This window comes from Dromiciops gliroides, chromosome 2 (assembly GCF_019393635.1).
Source record: "Dromiciops gliroides isolate mDroGli1 chromosome 2, mDroGli1.pri, whole genome shotgun sequence".
NCBI classification, from domain to species: domain Eukaryota; kingdom Metazoa; phylum Chordata; class Mammalia; order Microbiotheria; family Microbiotheriidae; genus Dromiciops; species Dromiciops gliroides.
In genome coordinates, this window is record NC_057862.1 from 485,125,907 (window position 1) to 485,142,170 (window position 16,264).

Here is a 16,264-nt window from a genome sequence, read left to right on the forward strand (position 1 = left end):
AGTCCTGCCCTGCATCCCTGCCTCCTAAGCCTCCCCGGTCCGCGGCCGCTGCCCGCATCTCCGGCACGCCGGGCTCGCTGGCGGCCTCTCCTCCCCCTGGCCTCGGTTGATTCCAAGACTGGGGCTGCTGTTGCGGCTGCAGCCGTCCCTGCTGCCGCCACAGCTGCCCCTGCCGCCTCCGGCTCTTGCTCGCGCTCCTGCTTCAGCTCCCGCTGCCATTGACGTCAGAGGGGCCGGCACATGACTATGGAGAGACCAATCAGGAAAGCCCTGGACTGCTTCTGCAATCTCTCAACACAACTCCTGCTCCCTCCACCTCCCCTTTCCCCCCTCCCCTTTACTCCCCCTCCCCCCCTTCGGTTTCGGCGGCGGCGGCGGCAGCAGCAGCAGCAGCACCACCACCACCAGCACTAACTCCGCTGTTTCCCCCCCACCTTCCTCCTCCAGCACACACACACACACACACACACACACACACACACACACACACACACACACGCACGCACACACTCACTGTACGTTCACACTGTACACACACCCGCACTGTACACACGCGCACACACGCTGTGCACACAGGCAAGCGCGGAGCCGGGAGAGCGGAGGAGAGGAGGGGGGAAAAAGCCTCCCCCCCACCCCACTACCCCAGGCTGTGGGGCGGGCGGCACAAAGAGAGGAGCAGCTTCCTCGCTCGCTCGCTCGCTCGCTCGGTTCCCCCTCCTCTCCCTCTCGTCCACCTTTGTCAGCGCGGCGGCTCTTCCTCCTTCCCCCGCCTCCGCCAGGCTCGGCACTGGGCACCGCCGCGGAGGACATGCCTTTCGCCGGCTAGGCTAGCCCGGGGAGGAAGGCTCCCGGGATCCCGGCAGGCAGTCGGACGGGCGAGCCGGGAGGTAGCGGCGCGGAACCGAGAGGGACCGCCGCCGCTGCCGCTGCCGCTCGTGCTCCGCGGGCGCCCCGCGGCCAGCCGGGCTTGCGCCTCCCGCTCCGGCTCCCGCTCCTGCCCCCTCCCCCCCGGGGGGTTCTTTGGATTTCCCCCCTCCCCCCGCCCACCTCACCCGGGAGTGGGGGGTGGGGGGGCGGGGGCTGCCGTGACACGGACGGTCCTCGGGGCTCCCTCCGTCCCTCCCTCCTCCTCCCCCGGGAGGTGGTGGTGAGGAGGAGGAGGAGGAGGACCGGGAGGACCAGCTATGGATCTGACCAGCAGCTCCGGCGGGGCGGGCGATCCCCGGCAGATCGAGGAGACCAAGCCGCTGCTGAGTGGCGAGATGTCCTCGGTGGAGGGCGGTAAGCTGGGCGCCGTGCCCTGTCGGAGGGCCCTGCTGCTCTGCAACGGGATGAGGTACAAACTGCTCCAGGAAGGGGACATTCAGGTGTGTGTCATCCGGCACCCCAGGACATTCCTCAGCAAGATCCTCACCTCCAAATTTCTGAGGCGGTGGGAGCCTCACCACTTGACCCTGGCGGATAACAGCCTGGCATCGGCAACGGTGAGTAACTCCCCACCCTGGGGTGGGGGGCTCTGGGCATTAGAGGGAGTAGTGGAGAGGGGGGGACTCTGTAGACGGGCATCTCCCCCCGGCGCCGGTGCCCCCCTCCCCCCTTTACCTTTCCTCTCTTCTCTCTCGCCTCTCCCCACCCCAGCTCCCCCCACCTCCACCGCTTCGCGGCTCTGGGGTCTCTGCATCCATGTCTTTCTGGGCCTGGCTTGGGTTCGCAGGCGAGGCGAACGCCCCGTTGTCATCTTAGCGGGAAGGAAGACTAGGGTTCAGTCTCTCAGCCTCGGGGCCTCCAGCCCCTGCCCACCAGGCCTCGAAGCCCTGGAGTGCCGGCCCCCGCGGCTGGGGGGCTAAGTGCCTAAACAGAATGACATTGAGCCCTCCCTGGTCATTTGGGCTTGGTGCGCTGGGCAGGGCAGGGCAGGTCGGGTCAGCCGGACTTTCTGTCCCAGCCCCTGTCCAGAAGCACATAGCCCAGAAAGGGGGGTTGCATCCCCGGGTTGCTTTGGGCTCTCTTTGAACCGTTCCCCCCTTCCCCCAACAGTCTCCTCTGAGCTGGAAAAAAAAATATCCTTAGCAAGCCAGTACGGTTAAATGTTTTTATTCTCCATGGAAATGTTGGTAGACAGCTCAGACCCCGTGGTTCTTTGCTCAAAATCTCAACCACCCCTGGTTGTGTGGAAGTTGGGGTCCCTTGGGTAGTGACAGATTTCAGAGGGCAAGAGGGTGGCCCAGGGCTGATTTCTCTCCCGTGTTTTCCAGAAATGTGAATTTGCATGGTCGATGAGTGCTTTTTTTCAATGACCAGAATTGAGGCAGTTTCATGAGACTAGAAGATGAACCAAAGCCCTATTTCTGAATCAGAGCCTGCAAATAATGGCTCTAAGGTTCTGGGAGACAGATGCTGCTGTGGGGTCACTGGGGGGCAGGGTGGAGAGGGACAGGAGAATCTGTATTTTGAAACAAGTGTCTTTGGCCAAGGACAGTAAAAACACTGTCTCCAGGAGCCCAGGCCTTATTCTGATGGTTGCGGTCACATCTCCTTGGAAAAGACTGACAATAGGAATGAGAAAATAGGCTGTCCTCCCTGTTGACTTTGAACCTATTTATCAATAGTGATTGGGGGGGGGGGAGGAATTGGGGAGGGGGACAAGGAGGATAGGAGATAGGATCAAATTCCCAGCCTTACATGTTATGCCACAAAGAGACATGAAATTCCGTGTAGCTGTCCACAGTATGGTCTCTATCATGTGTGTCATGTACACACACCATCCCTGTTTGTGCTGACCCCAGAATCCAATTTTTGTTTGTTTGTTTTTGGATTGCCTTGCTGTACAGCTAGAAGATGGATGTTATGTTCAAAAGAGGCATTTTGCTTCACTTGCTGTTGTATTGGAGTAGAGGTTAAGACACGTGAAGACTTTTTATTCATAATTCTTCGTCTGTTGGGATTTCTGTGAACACTTTGGCTGTGGGGCTTCATTCTCCAAACAACACCTCTTGGAGCTGTTTGGTTCTCTAGGTATGTGGGTACTACCTGCAGCCTATGCATGATCTTTACTCTTCATGTAGTCCACACAAAACTGGTTTTCACCTGTAAACGAATTGGAACCTTGGTATCTTTCACACAAGTAAATGCTGGAGTTTCAGGTTCCAGTTGCCTCTGCAGTGACTGCCTCAGATGCTCTTGAGGTTTCTTAATGAGGTTTTTGCATGAACAAGGGAATGGTCTAAATATTCAAATGGCCAAGGGCAGCCATGGCCTCCCCTTTCTCAAGTGGAGAACAGGAAGGAAAAAATAAATAAATTGGGAGGCAGTGATCATAGTCCTGAGATCCAGTACTTCGTTTCAGTCACCAGACTCCTGTTCAGTCCCACAAGGGTAAGCATTAGGATAAATTATACTACTGATGTGGCCAGTGTACAGCCAGAATCCTAAGAAAGTCAACTCAGAAGCCAAGGATTTTGATTTTGAAGTGTTTTGCAAAAGTGTATTTGAGAGAAAAGGAGGAGGCAAAAAGAGACATTAGGTATCCATTAAAAAAGAAAGAAAACAAAAAGGCCTAACCACCCCCCCACCCCCCCAGTACATATTTTGTGTTTAAGGCTAGAAAATCTAGAGTGTTAGAGAAGGGGTCAGCAGATCTTTCTCTTCTTGAGCAGAATTATGATTTCCAGGATTGGGAAGGGAAGGTTCCCTACTGAGAAAGCCCTGTCTTGGCAGTTCTCTTTTCTGAAGGGTTGGGAAATCTTGAAGATGGAAATATGAGGAAGTATCCTAAATGAGCTGGCTTAATCCTCTTTTCTCTACTGGACTCCGCCAAACCCCATTTCTATGGGGCCCTCTCTGCCAAGTGTTCTCATTGTTCATGCCTATCAGCCAAGCCATTAGAGAGATTTGGATGCCCTGGAGGATGGTGGTCCTATGGGATGGGGGCTCCTTTCTTAAAAAATGGTGTGACAATCCAAGCTGAGGACTTGAGAGTGGGGGAAAAATTACCAAGATAGAGTTTGAAGTGACTATTGAAGTTTTTAGCCTATTTGGTTGGTGTCCAGCACTTAGACAAAGTATATTTAGTTTTTGTGATTTTTACTTTGGTTATAAAGTTATATAGCCTATCTGAATTCTACAATGTCATCTAAATACTACACTGTTATGGAATACTAGCCCAAGTAAAACAAAGGTGAATTGGAGTACAATTTAATCTGAGTTATAGTGAGTTGCCTGCTTTGGAACAGACATGTAGGATATGAATTAACCCGCCTATAAAAAGATGAATGCTTTTGCAATTTTTCCTCTGGGTGTCACCTGCTATATCCCTAAGTTAATAAAGTCTCAGAGGATGATTAGTGCAGGGAAATACCTTGAGATGAAATTTATTTTTCTCTAACATCTATATTCAATTCAATTCATTTCAGCTCAGTTCAGTTTTATTCAGTTCACTTCTATACACGTTTATTATCTTGTACCTTGGTGTCTACACAGCACAAAATCAATTGGAAATCTGTCAGTTTTCAAGTTAATTTACACAGGTTTCAATTTGGACAGCCAGTTGTATTTATTCAGGGTACCTAACCTCTGCTTCAATCCTATCCCTAAGGCCCCTCCTCCCCCCGCCCCCCCCCCAAAAGAATAGAAAAACTAGTTTGCTTGAGTTCTTTGGTTTGTCTGTCAATGCAACTTCAATTAACAGAATAATTGTTAAATCTGTGTAGATATTAGATAGATCTGCATAATTTTAGCTAAATGAGACCAGGAATGAAAACTTCCCTGATTCTAATTTCCAGAGAGCCATCTAAACTGTGCTCAGGAAGCCAGCTTGGTGTTTCTGGATTCTTGACACATGGCATGGCAGTGTTGGGGAGCAGCAAATGATTGGACAGACCAAATATTTCAGGCTTATCTGATGTAGCCAGCTGGACTTCTGTGGACATAGTAACTGCTTAAGAGTAATTTTGGTAAAAAGAAACTAAACCGGATGAATTTATTGCTCTCTGTACTTTGTACAGAGCAACCTTTGAGTTCCGTGTTGTTAGGCTGTGCAGTTGGGATTTGGGCCCTGTACCTCTAGTCTTCTTTTCTTAAGGCTGGTCTATTGACTTCATAAGATACAGATCATGGATTGACTGAATTTGAGATGGAATGCCTGGTTTGCTATGATGCAGACTACTAACAGACAAAGGCTGTGTAGGTAATGAAAACCAAACATTTCACAAATATGAAACCCTGATTTGTATTAGGTGGATGTGTGAGAACAAGCACAGGGGAGCAGGTGAATTTGTCTGGACTGAAGTGGGTAGGTTTACTCATGTTTTATATCTCTTTCAATGCCCTTGTCCAAGGCATGAATTTTTTTAAAAAAGTTTTATTCATGCTTTTTATCTTTCTGTCATTTCAACTTTTCTTCCCATTGTACTTTCCTTTGTAACAAAGAGGAATAATGAAACAAAAACACCTGATACAGTGACCACATCTGACAATGTATACAATATTCTGTCCTTTAGACCTCCACCTTTCTGCTTTAAAGGGGGAGATATATTTCATTATCTATTTCCAAGGGTTTTCAGTTTTATTTCGTTACCTAGAGTTTGCCATCCCTTTAGTAAGCTTTTCATTTGTGTTGTTTAGTTATCCATATTGTTCTTTTGGTTCTGCTTATTTTGCTCTGCATCAGTTTGTACACATCTTCCCATATTTCTCTAAATTCTTCATATTCAGTTCTTGAGTTGTAAGGGGTATTAACTTTGGATTGGTTATCTCCCATAAAGATGAAAGTTATGATATCTATGCTGATCAAGAATAGACCATATTTTTTTTTCCTTTAACTACAAGTGGAATTTGGCTAGCTCAGCATCTTTGTCTACCATCTTGGAAAGGACTTTATCCATACCCTTCTTTTTTTTTTTTTTTTTTGGACTGTACAGGTCCAAAGCACCACAGCACCACAGAAGTGAATATAGATTGCCTTTTTTCTTGTAGGCCACAGTTTCTTCTTGTTAAAGGCACTGGTTAGACACCCAAGGAAACTGCCCTTTATTCATGTACCAAATAGGGATAGATAGAAAGGAGAAGCCCCTATTATCAATCATAGTAATGAGTAAATACTTGATTACCTATCCATTTGCTCAGGTAGGGTGAATACTTTAGTGAAACTTAAAGGGAGAAAAACAGAAGTCACTTTAATACTAATCCTTTTGTCTAAGCTAGGTTTTTTTTTTTTAACAAAGAATAAAATTCTTAAGATGTATGTACAGATGGGGTGAAGGGGCAGGCAATAGCTTTTTTAAAAACAGAATGAAAATTAGTGGCTTGTGCAATCCCTGTTTTACTCACTTCCTTGATTTGTTTGATTTCAGTGCTTTGCCTAGTGTAGTCTCTACTATTACTCACAGCCACTGGGCTAGATTCCCTCCCCAAGTTTCAACCCTTCCTCTTTCCTGAATCAGTCAACTTGTATTTAGTGAAAGTCAGCAAACAAAAGTTAGGTGTTTATTTTTTTCTTTCAATGCCATTTGTGGCCAGAAGACTTGTGTTTGTTCATTTATTCAGTTAGCATTTATTACATATTTTGATATCTATAAAATTCTCTTGTCAGAGAAGAGCTCGTTTGAGAGGGCAGTCTAATATCTTCTGTAAAGGAAAAAATTATTTCTGTTTTATTAGTACTCATCAAATTGTATTTGACAAGAGATCATGTTTATTTGCAGCTCTTTTCCTGGCAAGGACTCACATGCTCATTAAGGCACTGGACAAAGTCCTGGTACTCCAGGTGAAAGATAATAAATACAGTGCTTTGGTGTGTCCTCTTACTAAATGAGCAGGTGACAGAGGGAAATCCTGGAGAGCATCTGAGGGAGGACAGCCAAATGAGGATCAGTGGAGGGAACGGGGGATGTTTAGCTTGGAGAAGATGCAAGGAGGACGACGGAGCTGTCTTCAAGTAGAGGCAAAGGGTGGAGGTTGCAAAGAACCACATTTAGACTTGATGCAAGGAAAACCTTCCCAAGAATTAGAGGCGTCCACAAGTGGAGTGGTCTGCCTTTGGAGGTAGTGGGTTTCCCTTCTTTGGAGATCTTAAGCAAAAAAGACTGATGACCGCTTCTTCGGTATGTTATAGAGGAGGTTCTTGTTCAAGTGTAGGCTGGACTAGATGGTATCTGAGGTTCTTTCCAACTCTGAAATTCTATGGTTTTGTAATGCTGAGGATTTGGTTACTATTTTTGGCCAGTTTGTCCTTTTAGTCAATTAGTCAGTCTCTTCTTTGATTCAGCAAAAACAAAAAACAAAACAAAAAACCCAAACAAACAAACAAAAAACTTTGACTCAGGCAGCTAGATGGAGCAGTAGATAGAGTGCTGGGCCTGGAGTCAGAAAGATTCATCTTCCTGAGCTCAAATGTGGCCTCAAACACTTACTAGCAGTGTGACCCTGGGCAAGTCACTTCATCCTGTTAGCTTTGATTTCCTCATCTGTAAAATGAACTGGAGAAGGAAGTGGAAAATCATTCCAGTGTCTTTACCAAGGGAACACCAAGTGGGGTCACAAAGAGTCGGACATGACTGAGAAATGACTAAACTACTTTGTAGTCTTTCTATGTGCATATATGTATACATATACAAATGTATATCTATAATATGTATATAGGTGTGTATATATAATCTCTCCGGATAGAATATAAACTCCTTGAAAGCACTTTTGTCTCATTTTTATCTTTGTATCCTCATACTTACCACGAAATATCTAATATATGTATGCCTTGTACACATAATCAGTGCTTAATAAATACTTGTTGATTGTTTTAATTTTTTTTTTGATGTTAATACTAACAGCCTTGGATGTGTGGACATGGGAGAGATCTTTTGGTAGGTATGAATATTCTGGGGTTTGATATTGGATATTAATCTTGGTTGAGTATCAACCAAGATTATTATCCTCAGTTTACAGTTGAGGAAACTGAGGCAGAAGTTAAGTGATTTACCCCAGGGGTCACACAGTTTAAGTGTGTGAAGCTAAATTTGAGCCCAGATCTTCCTGACTCCAGACCTGATGCTCTATCCATTGTACTATCTTGCTGGCATTTTTGAATAAAAAGTAAAATGAGCTCTTTAGGCTTTACTCTCCAGCTCAGGGGAAGGAGGAGCGGCAGCCCTAGAAACTGTGTTTTCAGGACAGTAAATCCTTGTCTGGGAAGGAATTGGGCAGTAGGTGTGGGTATTCATGGGAGCTTCTTGTTCCCAGTTTATAGCATTTTGTCAAAGCTACGGTGTCACATCTCAAAGGGAGGTTCTTAGAGATAAGTCCTCAAGATGGCTGTCAAGGGGGTCCACTACCATGACTAGGAAGATACCCTCACTTGTCCCATTCCCACCTTCTCTGTGGCTTAGTATTGGGAATTTGGAGGAGAAAGTCACCCTTATTCACAGAAGGAATGACAAGGATAAACAGTTGATGAGACAGACACTTTTGAAGAAAATTAGGATTCTCAGCAGAACTATCACTTATATTAAAAAAGTAATTGGCAATTTTGAAGGAAGGTTGGAATATTTCTTGAAAAGATGTATGGAAGACTCTGTTCTCCATCCTTGGCATTAATTGAGAGAGTGAAGGCCACCAGGTGCCACAGACTACAGCATAAGGTCATTGACTGTCTCTTTTTCATACAGGTTGCATTAAAATGAAGAGACCAGGCAAAGCCAAGTTTACTTTTAATGGTAATTATTTCTTGTTTCTTGCCTTGGCTTTTTTTCTAGTCCCCAAACTTTTAGCTCTTTCTAAAGTGGAAGCAAGAGAGACTAGGAACTTTCTAGGGGTAAGGGAAGACTGAGAAAAGTGTTTGTTTTTTTTCTTAAACACTGTTAAAATTGAAATGTCAAATGCCTTTCTGTGTGTCAGGCACTAAATAAGTGCTTCACAAATATTATCTCATTTGATCCTCACAACAATCTTGGGAGGTAGGTGCTATTATTATCCTCAGTTTACAGTTGAGGAAACTGAGGCAGAAGTTAAGTGATTTACCCCAGGGGTCACACAGTTTAACTGTGTGAGGCTAAATTTGAGCCCAGATCTTCCTGACTCCAGACCTGATGCTCTATCCATTGTACCATCTTGCTGGCACAAAAATTTACCTAGTGAATCCTTTACCTACCCATTCTTTAAAACCCAATTGAGATGCCACTTTGTCAAGGAGTCCACTTCCCAGTTTTCTGCTCTTTCTGTATAACATGCTGACATGTAGCCTTTTTATGTTTCTTTTGAAGTTCAAGGTGGATGTCTGAGACCCTGAGCTTAAGTTTTTTCATTCAGTGAATTGAGATAAGATGTTTATGGGCATAAAAACAGAGATATGACTGAGGGAAGTCACACTGTGGTGTCAAGACAGTTTTGGAGTGGCGGTCCTGGCTTCAAAATCTGATTTTACTTAGAATTAGAGAGTCTTTAAGTTAGAAGGAACTTCAAAGGTTTCTTAGTCCAGACCTCTCATTTTACAGATGAGGAAATTGAGGTCCAGGGAGGTTAGAAGACTTGCCCAGGCTAACACAAGGCAGTAAGTGATAGAATTGGGATTTGAATCTAGTTCCTTTCACTCTAAGTCCAATGCTTTTTCTACCCTACTATGATTCTTGTAAGGGCCCTTCCAGTAATATATCCTGTGATTCTATGGGAAGCCTTACCAGATTGCTCTTCTTCCTTCTTCCCCCTTTTCCCTCACTTCATTCCTCACATTTCATTTTGAATGTCTGTAATGCACTTATCAAGTAATAGTGTATATTATAGTTATCTATGTATCTTATCCCTTTACTGGGCAATGAACTACAAGAGGGTAGGAACCTTCCTTTATTTAAAACTTCTTATCTCCCCTAGGGTTGAACAAAAGCTTTAAAAAAAAAAGCCTTAAAAAAAGGATTTGTTTTGATGCCTTTTGTTTTCATATTACATTTATTTCCCAGTATTTCTCCCCATTCCTATCCATAGAGCCTTCCCTTATTTAATAAATGTCAGGTAATCTTGAACTTATTGAATGTAGGAAATAGAATCCACAGAACTAGCATTGTCATGTCAGGTGACTTGTTGTTCTAACAGTGATCAAGAGAGCAGGTTATATTTGGGACGAGAGGCCAGGATTTATCGGCCAGCCCCTATGACAGCCCGTCTCCAGGTAGTTTTAAATGTTAAAGGAAAGGTATATAGAAAAACCTACAAAGATAAGGTTCTGTGAAGAATAGGCAAATAACAACACTTATAGAGGGATTTTTTTCCTTTGTTAAAGCTCAGATTCTCAAGATAGGAAAATGGCACTTTTAAAATCATGATACTTTTTGGTCACTAGCCATAGGTAATTCAGAATTCTGAAGCTGGAAGACACTCAAAAGACTCATTGTCATAAGTGTGTCAGAGACCATCTTGTGTAAGAGGAGAAAACTGAGGTCCACGAGGAGGAAGTACCAGTATGATGTAATTTAAAGAGTATGAGATTTGCAGTCAGAGGATCTGAATTCCAATTCTGGCTCTGTGCTACCTCTGTGACTTTGGAACAGTCACTTGATCTCAGTGTCCTCATCTACAGAAAAAAATTTAATTCAACAAATTTTTATTAAGCAACCACTATGTTCAAGATGCTATCCTTGTTATTGGGAATACAGCAACTGACAAAAAATAAAATGAAAAAAAGTAACTGCCCCCAAGTATCTTTCTGGTTTTAGGCTAGATGATCTTTAAGGCTTTTTTCATCTGTAAATCTTATGACTTGCCCAAGGTCACATAGGAAGTTAGTGGCAAATCTGGGACTGGAACCCAGGTCTCTTGATATCCAAGTCAGTGCTCTTTCCATGACATCATTGTGTGTAAGTTAGGCTAAATGTAATATGGTTTAAAATTTCCCATTCACAGAGGATGGAAGTAGCATTAAACCCAGATATTTAAATAAAACCAGAGTAGCAGTTACCATCCAAAACAAAATTATTGAAAGTCCTTATTAACTGATAAGATTGGATAAAATAACTTTGGGAAAATATATTCTTTGGATCTAAGTTACTGAGTTGGATTCACTAATCCTGGGGGCGGGGGAGGGGGTTGGAGGAGAGGGGGGGGAGAGAGAGAGAGAGAGAGAGAGAGAGAGGGAGAAAGGAGAGGAGAAGAGAGGAGAGGAGAGGAGGACAGACTGGTGCACTGAGGTGAACTGGACTAGCAAGGACTGATCTCACTGCCCCACAAATAGATCAGGTATACCCATTTAAGGTTGATAGTCAGGGGGACCAGTATGCATGCATAGAAATGCTGTCAGAAGTGATGGATTGGGGCAGCTAGGTGGTGCAGTGGATAGAGCACTGGCCCTGGAGTCAGGAGTACCTGGGTTCAAATCCGGCCTCAGAGACTTAACACTTACTAGCTGTATGACCCTGGGCAAGTCATTTAACCCCAATTGCCTCACTAAAAAAAAAAAAAAAAAGAGAGAGAAGTGATGGATTCCCCAGTTCTGGCCGTTTCCATGCAAATGTAAAGACATTTATTTGGGGGCTGGGTGGATTTTCCAGGCTCAGCCTCTCCCTCACTGCCACCTCTAGTTGTACTATAAGGGAGGAGTCACCTGGAGGCCTCCTTTCCAACTACAAGCATTGATATTGGTGGTGCTCTCAGGAAGTTGGGAAGGGATTTTTTTTTTTTTGGAGGGGGTAGAGAGTTTAAAAAATTATTTCCAAGTCTAGTAAAAATACATGAATATGTTTGTATGAGTGTGTGTGTGTGTGCATGCGTGCACATGCACAAGATACAAATAAAGTGTTTTTTTTCACCACAGTTTAGATGGCAATATGTGGGGCCTTTCAATTTGGTATTTCCCATATACTTGGCAAACACTAGTTTGTGCATTTTAAGTGCATACACCCCCCCCCCAACACTGTCACAGTGCTATCCTTCTGGAAATGAGGTCACAATAAGATTTGGCACACATGTCTTTGAAAGATCCCTCCCCTGCTCCTTTCCCCAGGTGTGTGCCATAGGTTGTTTATGAGGGTAGATAGGAATTGGGATCCTCAGGTTACCTTTGGGAGCCTTGTAGAACCAGCAGCTGAGTGTTTGTGGCACGGAGCATAACTTTGGGATCTGTGCTCAGGCCCAATAATCACACCTCCCTCTGCCCTAGGTCCTTATTCTCTTCCCACTGCATTTTCACATTCTGCCTTCAGTTTGTGCTTTTCCCTTTCTTCTTTTAGATTCTGTTGAAGGCTTGGAACACACAGGAGCAGGATCACAGATGTAGTTGGGAAAGAGACATGAGAAGTTATTGAGTCTAGTTCCCTCACTTAGATGCAAAAACTGAGGTCTGTAGATATTAAGTGAGTTAGCCAGTGTCAAACAGGTGTTATGTGTCTGAGGTAGAATTTGAACCTAGGGTCTTAGGTTCGGAGTCCCAGGACTTCATCTACTGCACCACACTGTTTTTCATTTACAGTGTACTATTGGAATATTAGTTAAAGATTGGCATGCCTAATAGCTAAGGAAGGCTCTGTTTGAAGAAGCTGATATTAGTGTCCATTCTGTATTGCACCTGTGATCCTTTGCAGATGTGCCCAGAGGTGTCTGAACTAGTCAGCTTGCCTGGCCAAACTGGTTTGGGATGCTGTTGTCTAAAATCACAGGCTTAAGGTAGGACAGTCATATTATGTAGACACGACTTTGTTTCACTGTTATCTGAATTTTCTAGACTTCAGTTTCCTTCTAGAAAATGAGAGGTTGGACTAGAATTTAGATTTAGAAAGCACTTTTGAGGTCAGCTTTCTCCAGTGACCTGTATTCTTGGCAAGTGGTCATCCAGTTTTCACTTGAAGGACTTGGAAATCCACTATTTCTGAAGCTGCTCATTCCAGTTTTGAATAATGAATCATTCTTGCTTTGAGTTAAAAATCTACTCAAGGCACCTTCCACCCCCTTGATCCTAGTTTCGCCTTCTGGATAAAAAAATAGAGTAAGTTGGAATAAAATAAGTAGAATAAGTCCATTATCTACGGATTATATTTGAGGACAGCATAGGATCATAATTTAAGCTGGAAGGGACCTTGAAAGCCATCTAGTCCAACACGTTGATTTTTCAGCAAGGATCTTTAGATGATTTAGTATGGATGTTCCTTGAAGGTAGAGACTTTTTTTTTTTAGGGCAATGGGGTTTAAGTGACTTGCCCAGGGTCACACAGCTAGTAAGTGGTAGAGACTCTTTAAAAAAAAAATGTTCAGCAGGGCAATGAGGGTTAAATGACTTGCCCAGGGTCACACAGCCAGTAAGTGTCAAGTGTCTGAGGTCAGATTTGAACTCAAGTCCTCCTGAATCCATGGCTGGTGCTTTATCCACTGCATCACCTAGCTGCTCCTATGTAGAGACTCTTGCTTTTTGTATTTGTATCCACAGTGCTTAGCACAGTGTCTAGCACACAGTAAGGGCTTTATTTATTCATTTAATCATTTCTTCATGATTGCTAAGGGTAGCTCTTGTATCCTATGAGGCTGTGATTCTTCTTTCATGAGACAAAGTGGTCATCTTGGTCATAGGTAACTATAAATCTAGAAGATTTCACTTGAATTAATAGTTCTGTTATAATAAGTTTCACTGTCTGGTTGAAGGTGCTGTAAAGGCAGATCGTGCCAGGATGCACACCACTTCCTGTGGGTGGGTTTAGCCTATTTGGAAGCCTTCCTTCCATACCTTTTTCAGACTGTCCAGTATGGAATAGTGGATGGAGAGTTGCCCTCAGGAAGATCTGCCTCTAGCACTGTGGCTATGTGACCCAGGGCAAATCACTTATCAGTGGAATCACAGGTCTGGTTTCTTCCCCACAAAAGTCCATGTTTCATATATAGAAGGGGCAGCAATGGTCAGAAAGAATTAATGTGCCTTTTTAAAATAGTTCTGGGCCACTTTATGTGTTGTATCACGCAGGCTACTCAGAGCTGCCATGAAATGTGTACACAAGCTGCTTGTTCTTAAGCATCAATACTATAGGGTAGTCTGTCATGTTCCTTGAAATGTATGTAGTCTTGAGGTGAGATGTGGGCTTGAGCCAGATCTTTGTAAGCCTCCTGGTGTGCCCACTGCGTCCTGCTTGTTTGGTTGTGCTGTTGCCTTCATTTTCCCAATACTGAATTACACAGAGCACACTGTATCTATCTGTCCACAGACTAGGCTGTTTGGTGCCTCATATCTGATGTAGCCACCTGCCCAACTGCTGGGTGCAGCCCTTTTCCTTCTCCCCTTCCTCTTCCCCTCATAGATACTTTCCCCAACCTCTTGCTTTAGTAATAGTAGTCAGATCTATATTACCATTGCTTCTGTAAATGGTGTGTCACTCAGCTCTGCTGTGGCTTTACTGTCTCTATGACTTACCAGACCAAAAACACCTTTCCCTGGCCACCACTACCCTAAATGTGTAGCTTCTTCTTATTAGAATGTAAGTTCTTTATGGGCAGGGACTGTTTGGCTTTAGATAGCTAGAGGTGGAAGGGACTTTGGAGGCTATCTAGTCCCAAACCCCCATTTTACAGATGTGAGGAGTTGAAATGACTTGCCTAGGGTCGTATAGGTAGTAAATGTAAGATTACAGGCAAGATTTGAACCCAGGTCCTCTGATTCCAAAACCAGTGTTTTTACCCACTGTCCCAGGCCCTATTGAATGCAGAGTCCAGTAAACAATGGGGACTGGCTACTGTCTGGTTTTATGTTTTCTAGTTTACATAGGAAGGATTGTGTGTGGGAACCTGAAGTTCCTCAGCCATTCTCCTTCCCCACCTGCTTTGTAGCAAAGGCAGTGGTGGACGGAGCTGACCATTGAAGAATGAAGCAATGGGCCCTTACGAGTTTCCTCTGGGTTTGGTAGGAAAAAGATGAATTGTGGTGTTTGTTTCTTGGTATTGTTTGGGGACGGCCTAGCTAAGTCTACAGGAACAGGGTTAGATTGAAACACTGAAGTTACCCAAGTTCATTGAGCAGGGGGCTATGGTACTTGTGAGAGAACTGCACATTATGTTAAGCATGGTCTGAGGTGAGACGAAGAGGAAGAGGAGGTGGTAGAGAGAGACAAAGTTTCTAACCTCAAGGAGCTCACTGTTTATTTGGGCAACTTAGATGAAATATACCAACCACAATGCTGGAGGAGTTCATACAGAACACTGGGTAGGATTTATAAGGTGAAGATGAGAAAGGGAGGGCCTGCTACATGCTCTGAACAAAGGCTTGTGTCAATGCTAAACAAGTTATTAGCCTGTGCCTCCCTAGTGCTGAAAGGCATTCAGTTTTAAGGCCTGTCTCTCCCAGCTCTAGTGTCTTTCAGTGACTCCATAACAATATGTATGTCTTTTCTCTCTGTGGGCCTAAAGTACTGTAATCATGGGCCAGCCATTACTGTGTCCTGTTTGTGACCAGTTCTAAGGGCTTAAACTTCTGTTATCATCCCAGTTCCAGGTTCAGGGGACTGAGCTCTAGAAAGGCAATAATGGGAGGGGGGGGGAAGCTCCTCCCACTCAAAACTCTTTAAATGGACCTTCTTCTGGAGAGCATGGCCGACTCAGTGCCATATAAGACTTAAGGTGGTTGGAAAAGGGAAGTTACATTATGGTGGGGAAGGAAGGGAGAAATCAAAGGAAGAAACTTAATTTTTAAAATTTTATTTTTTGGAGATGGAGCCTTCCTATCTTGTTTAGGGTGCAAGTACAGTGGTCTCTCATGGGTTTCTACTCATGGAAATTTTGACTTGCTCCATTTCTGATCTGGGCCAGTTTGGCCCTCCTTAGATAGTTGGGTGACTCCCTGCTTCTTGGGGCTCACCATATTGATACAGGATTAAATTTGGACATCTACTTTACTTTATTTAAGCCTATTGCTGCTCAGAATTCTTAGTCATGCCATCAACCATTCTGAACCTGCCCAGTAGCAGGGACTACAAGCCTGTGCCACCACACTTGGCAAGAAGAAACTTTTGAGAGTGTAGGGCATGGTTCTGAAAACCTTCCTCATACCTTGTACCTGAATTGTACTCCTAAACCCAGCCCCCTTCAAGGGCTGAAAAGTTGTGGCATGATACAAATAGAATGTCTATTTTGAGAAAACATTTCCACCCCTGTTAATATATAGAAATTCTCCTACCTGAGTACTTTTGGAGTACTTTTGGAGTACTTTTGATGAGTACTTTAATTTCTAGGAATTGTCTAACATAGATAGTTATTGTCAAACATATAAAACACAAATTCCTGTGGTGGTTAGAATGGATTTTGTTTGAAACTTGAACAT

General features: G+C 44.2%; 1 protein-coding gene across 3 annotated transcripts in view; it reads left to right on the top strand.

Moving 5' to 3' along the window:
• The first annotated feature begins 456 nt into the window (after nucleotides 1-456).
• Nucleotides 457-16,264, top strand: part of LOC122741117 (c-Maf inducing protein) — a 289,560-nt gene continuing 273,752 nt past the window's right edge. For 2 of the 3 annotated variants that reach the window (XM_043984230.1, XM_043984229.1), the window contains exon 1: nucleotides 457-1,484. In XM_043984230.1, coding sequence (XP_043840165.1) covers nucleotides 1,185-1,484 — 300 coding nt within the window. In that variant the 5' untranslated portion in view covers nucleotides 457-1,184. The remainder of the gene's footprint in view (nucleotides 1,485-16,264) is intronic. The other variant, XM_043984231.1, reaches the window with a different exon arrangement.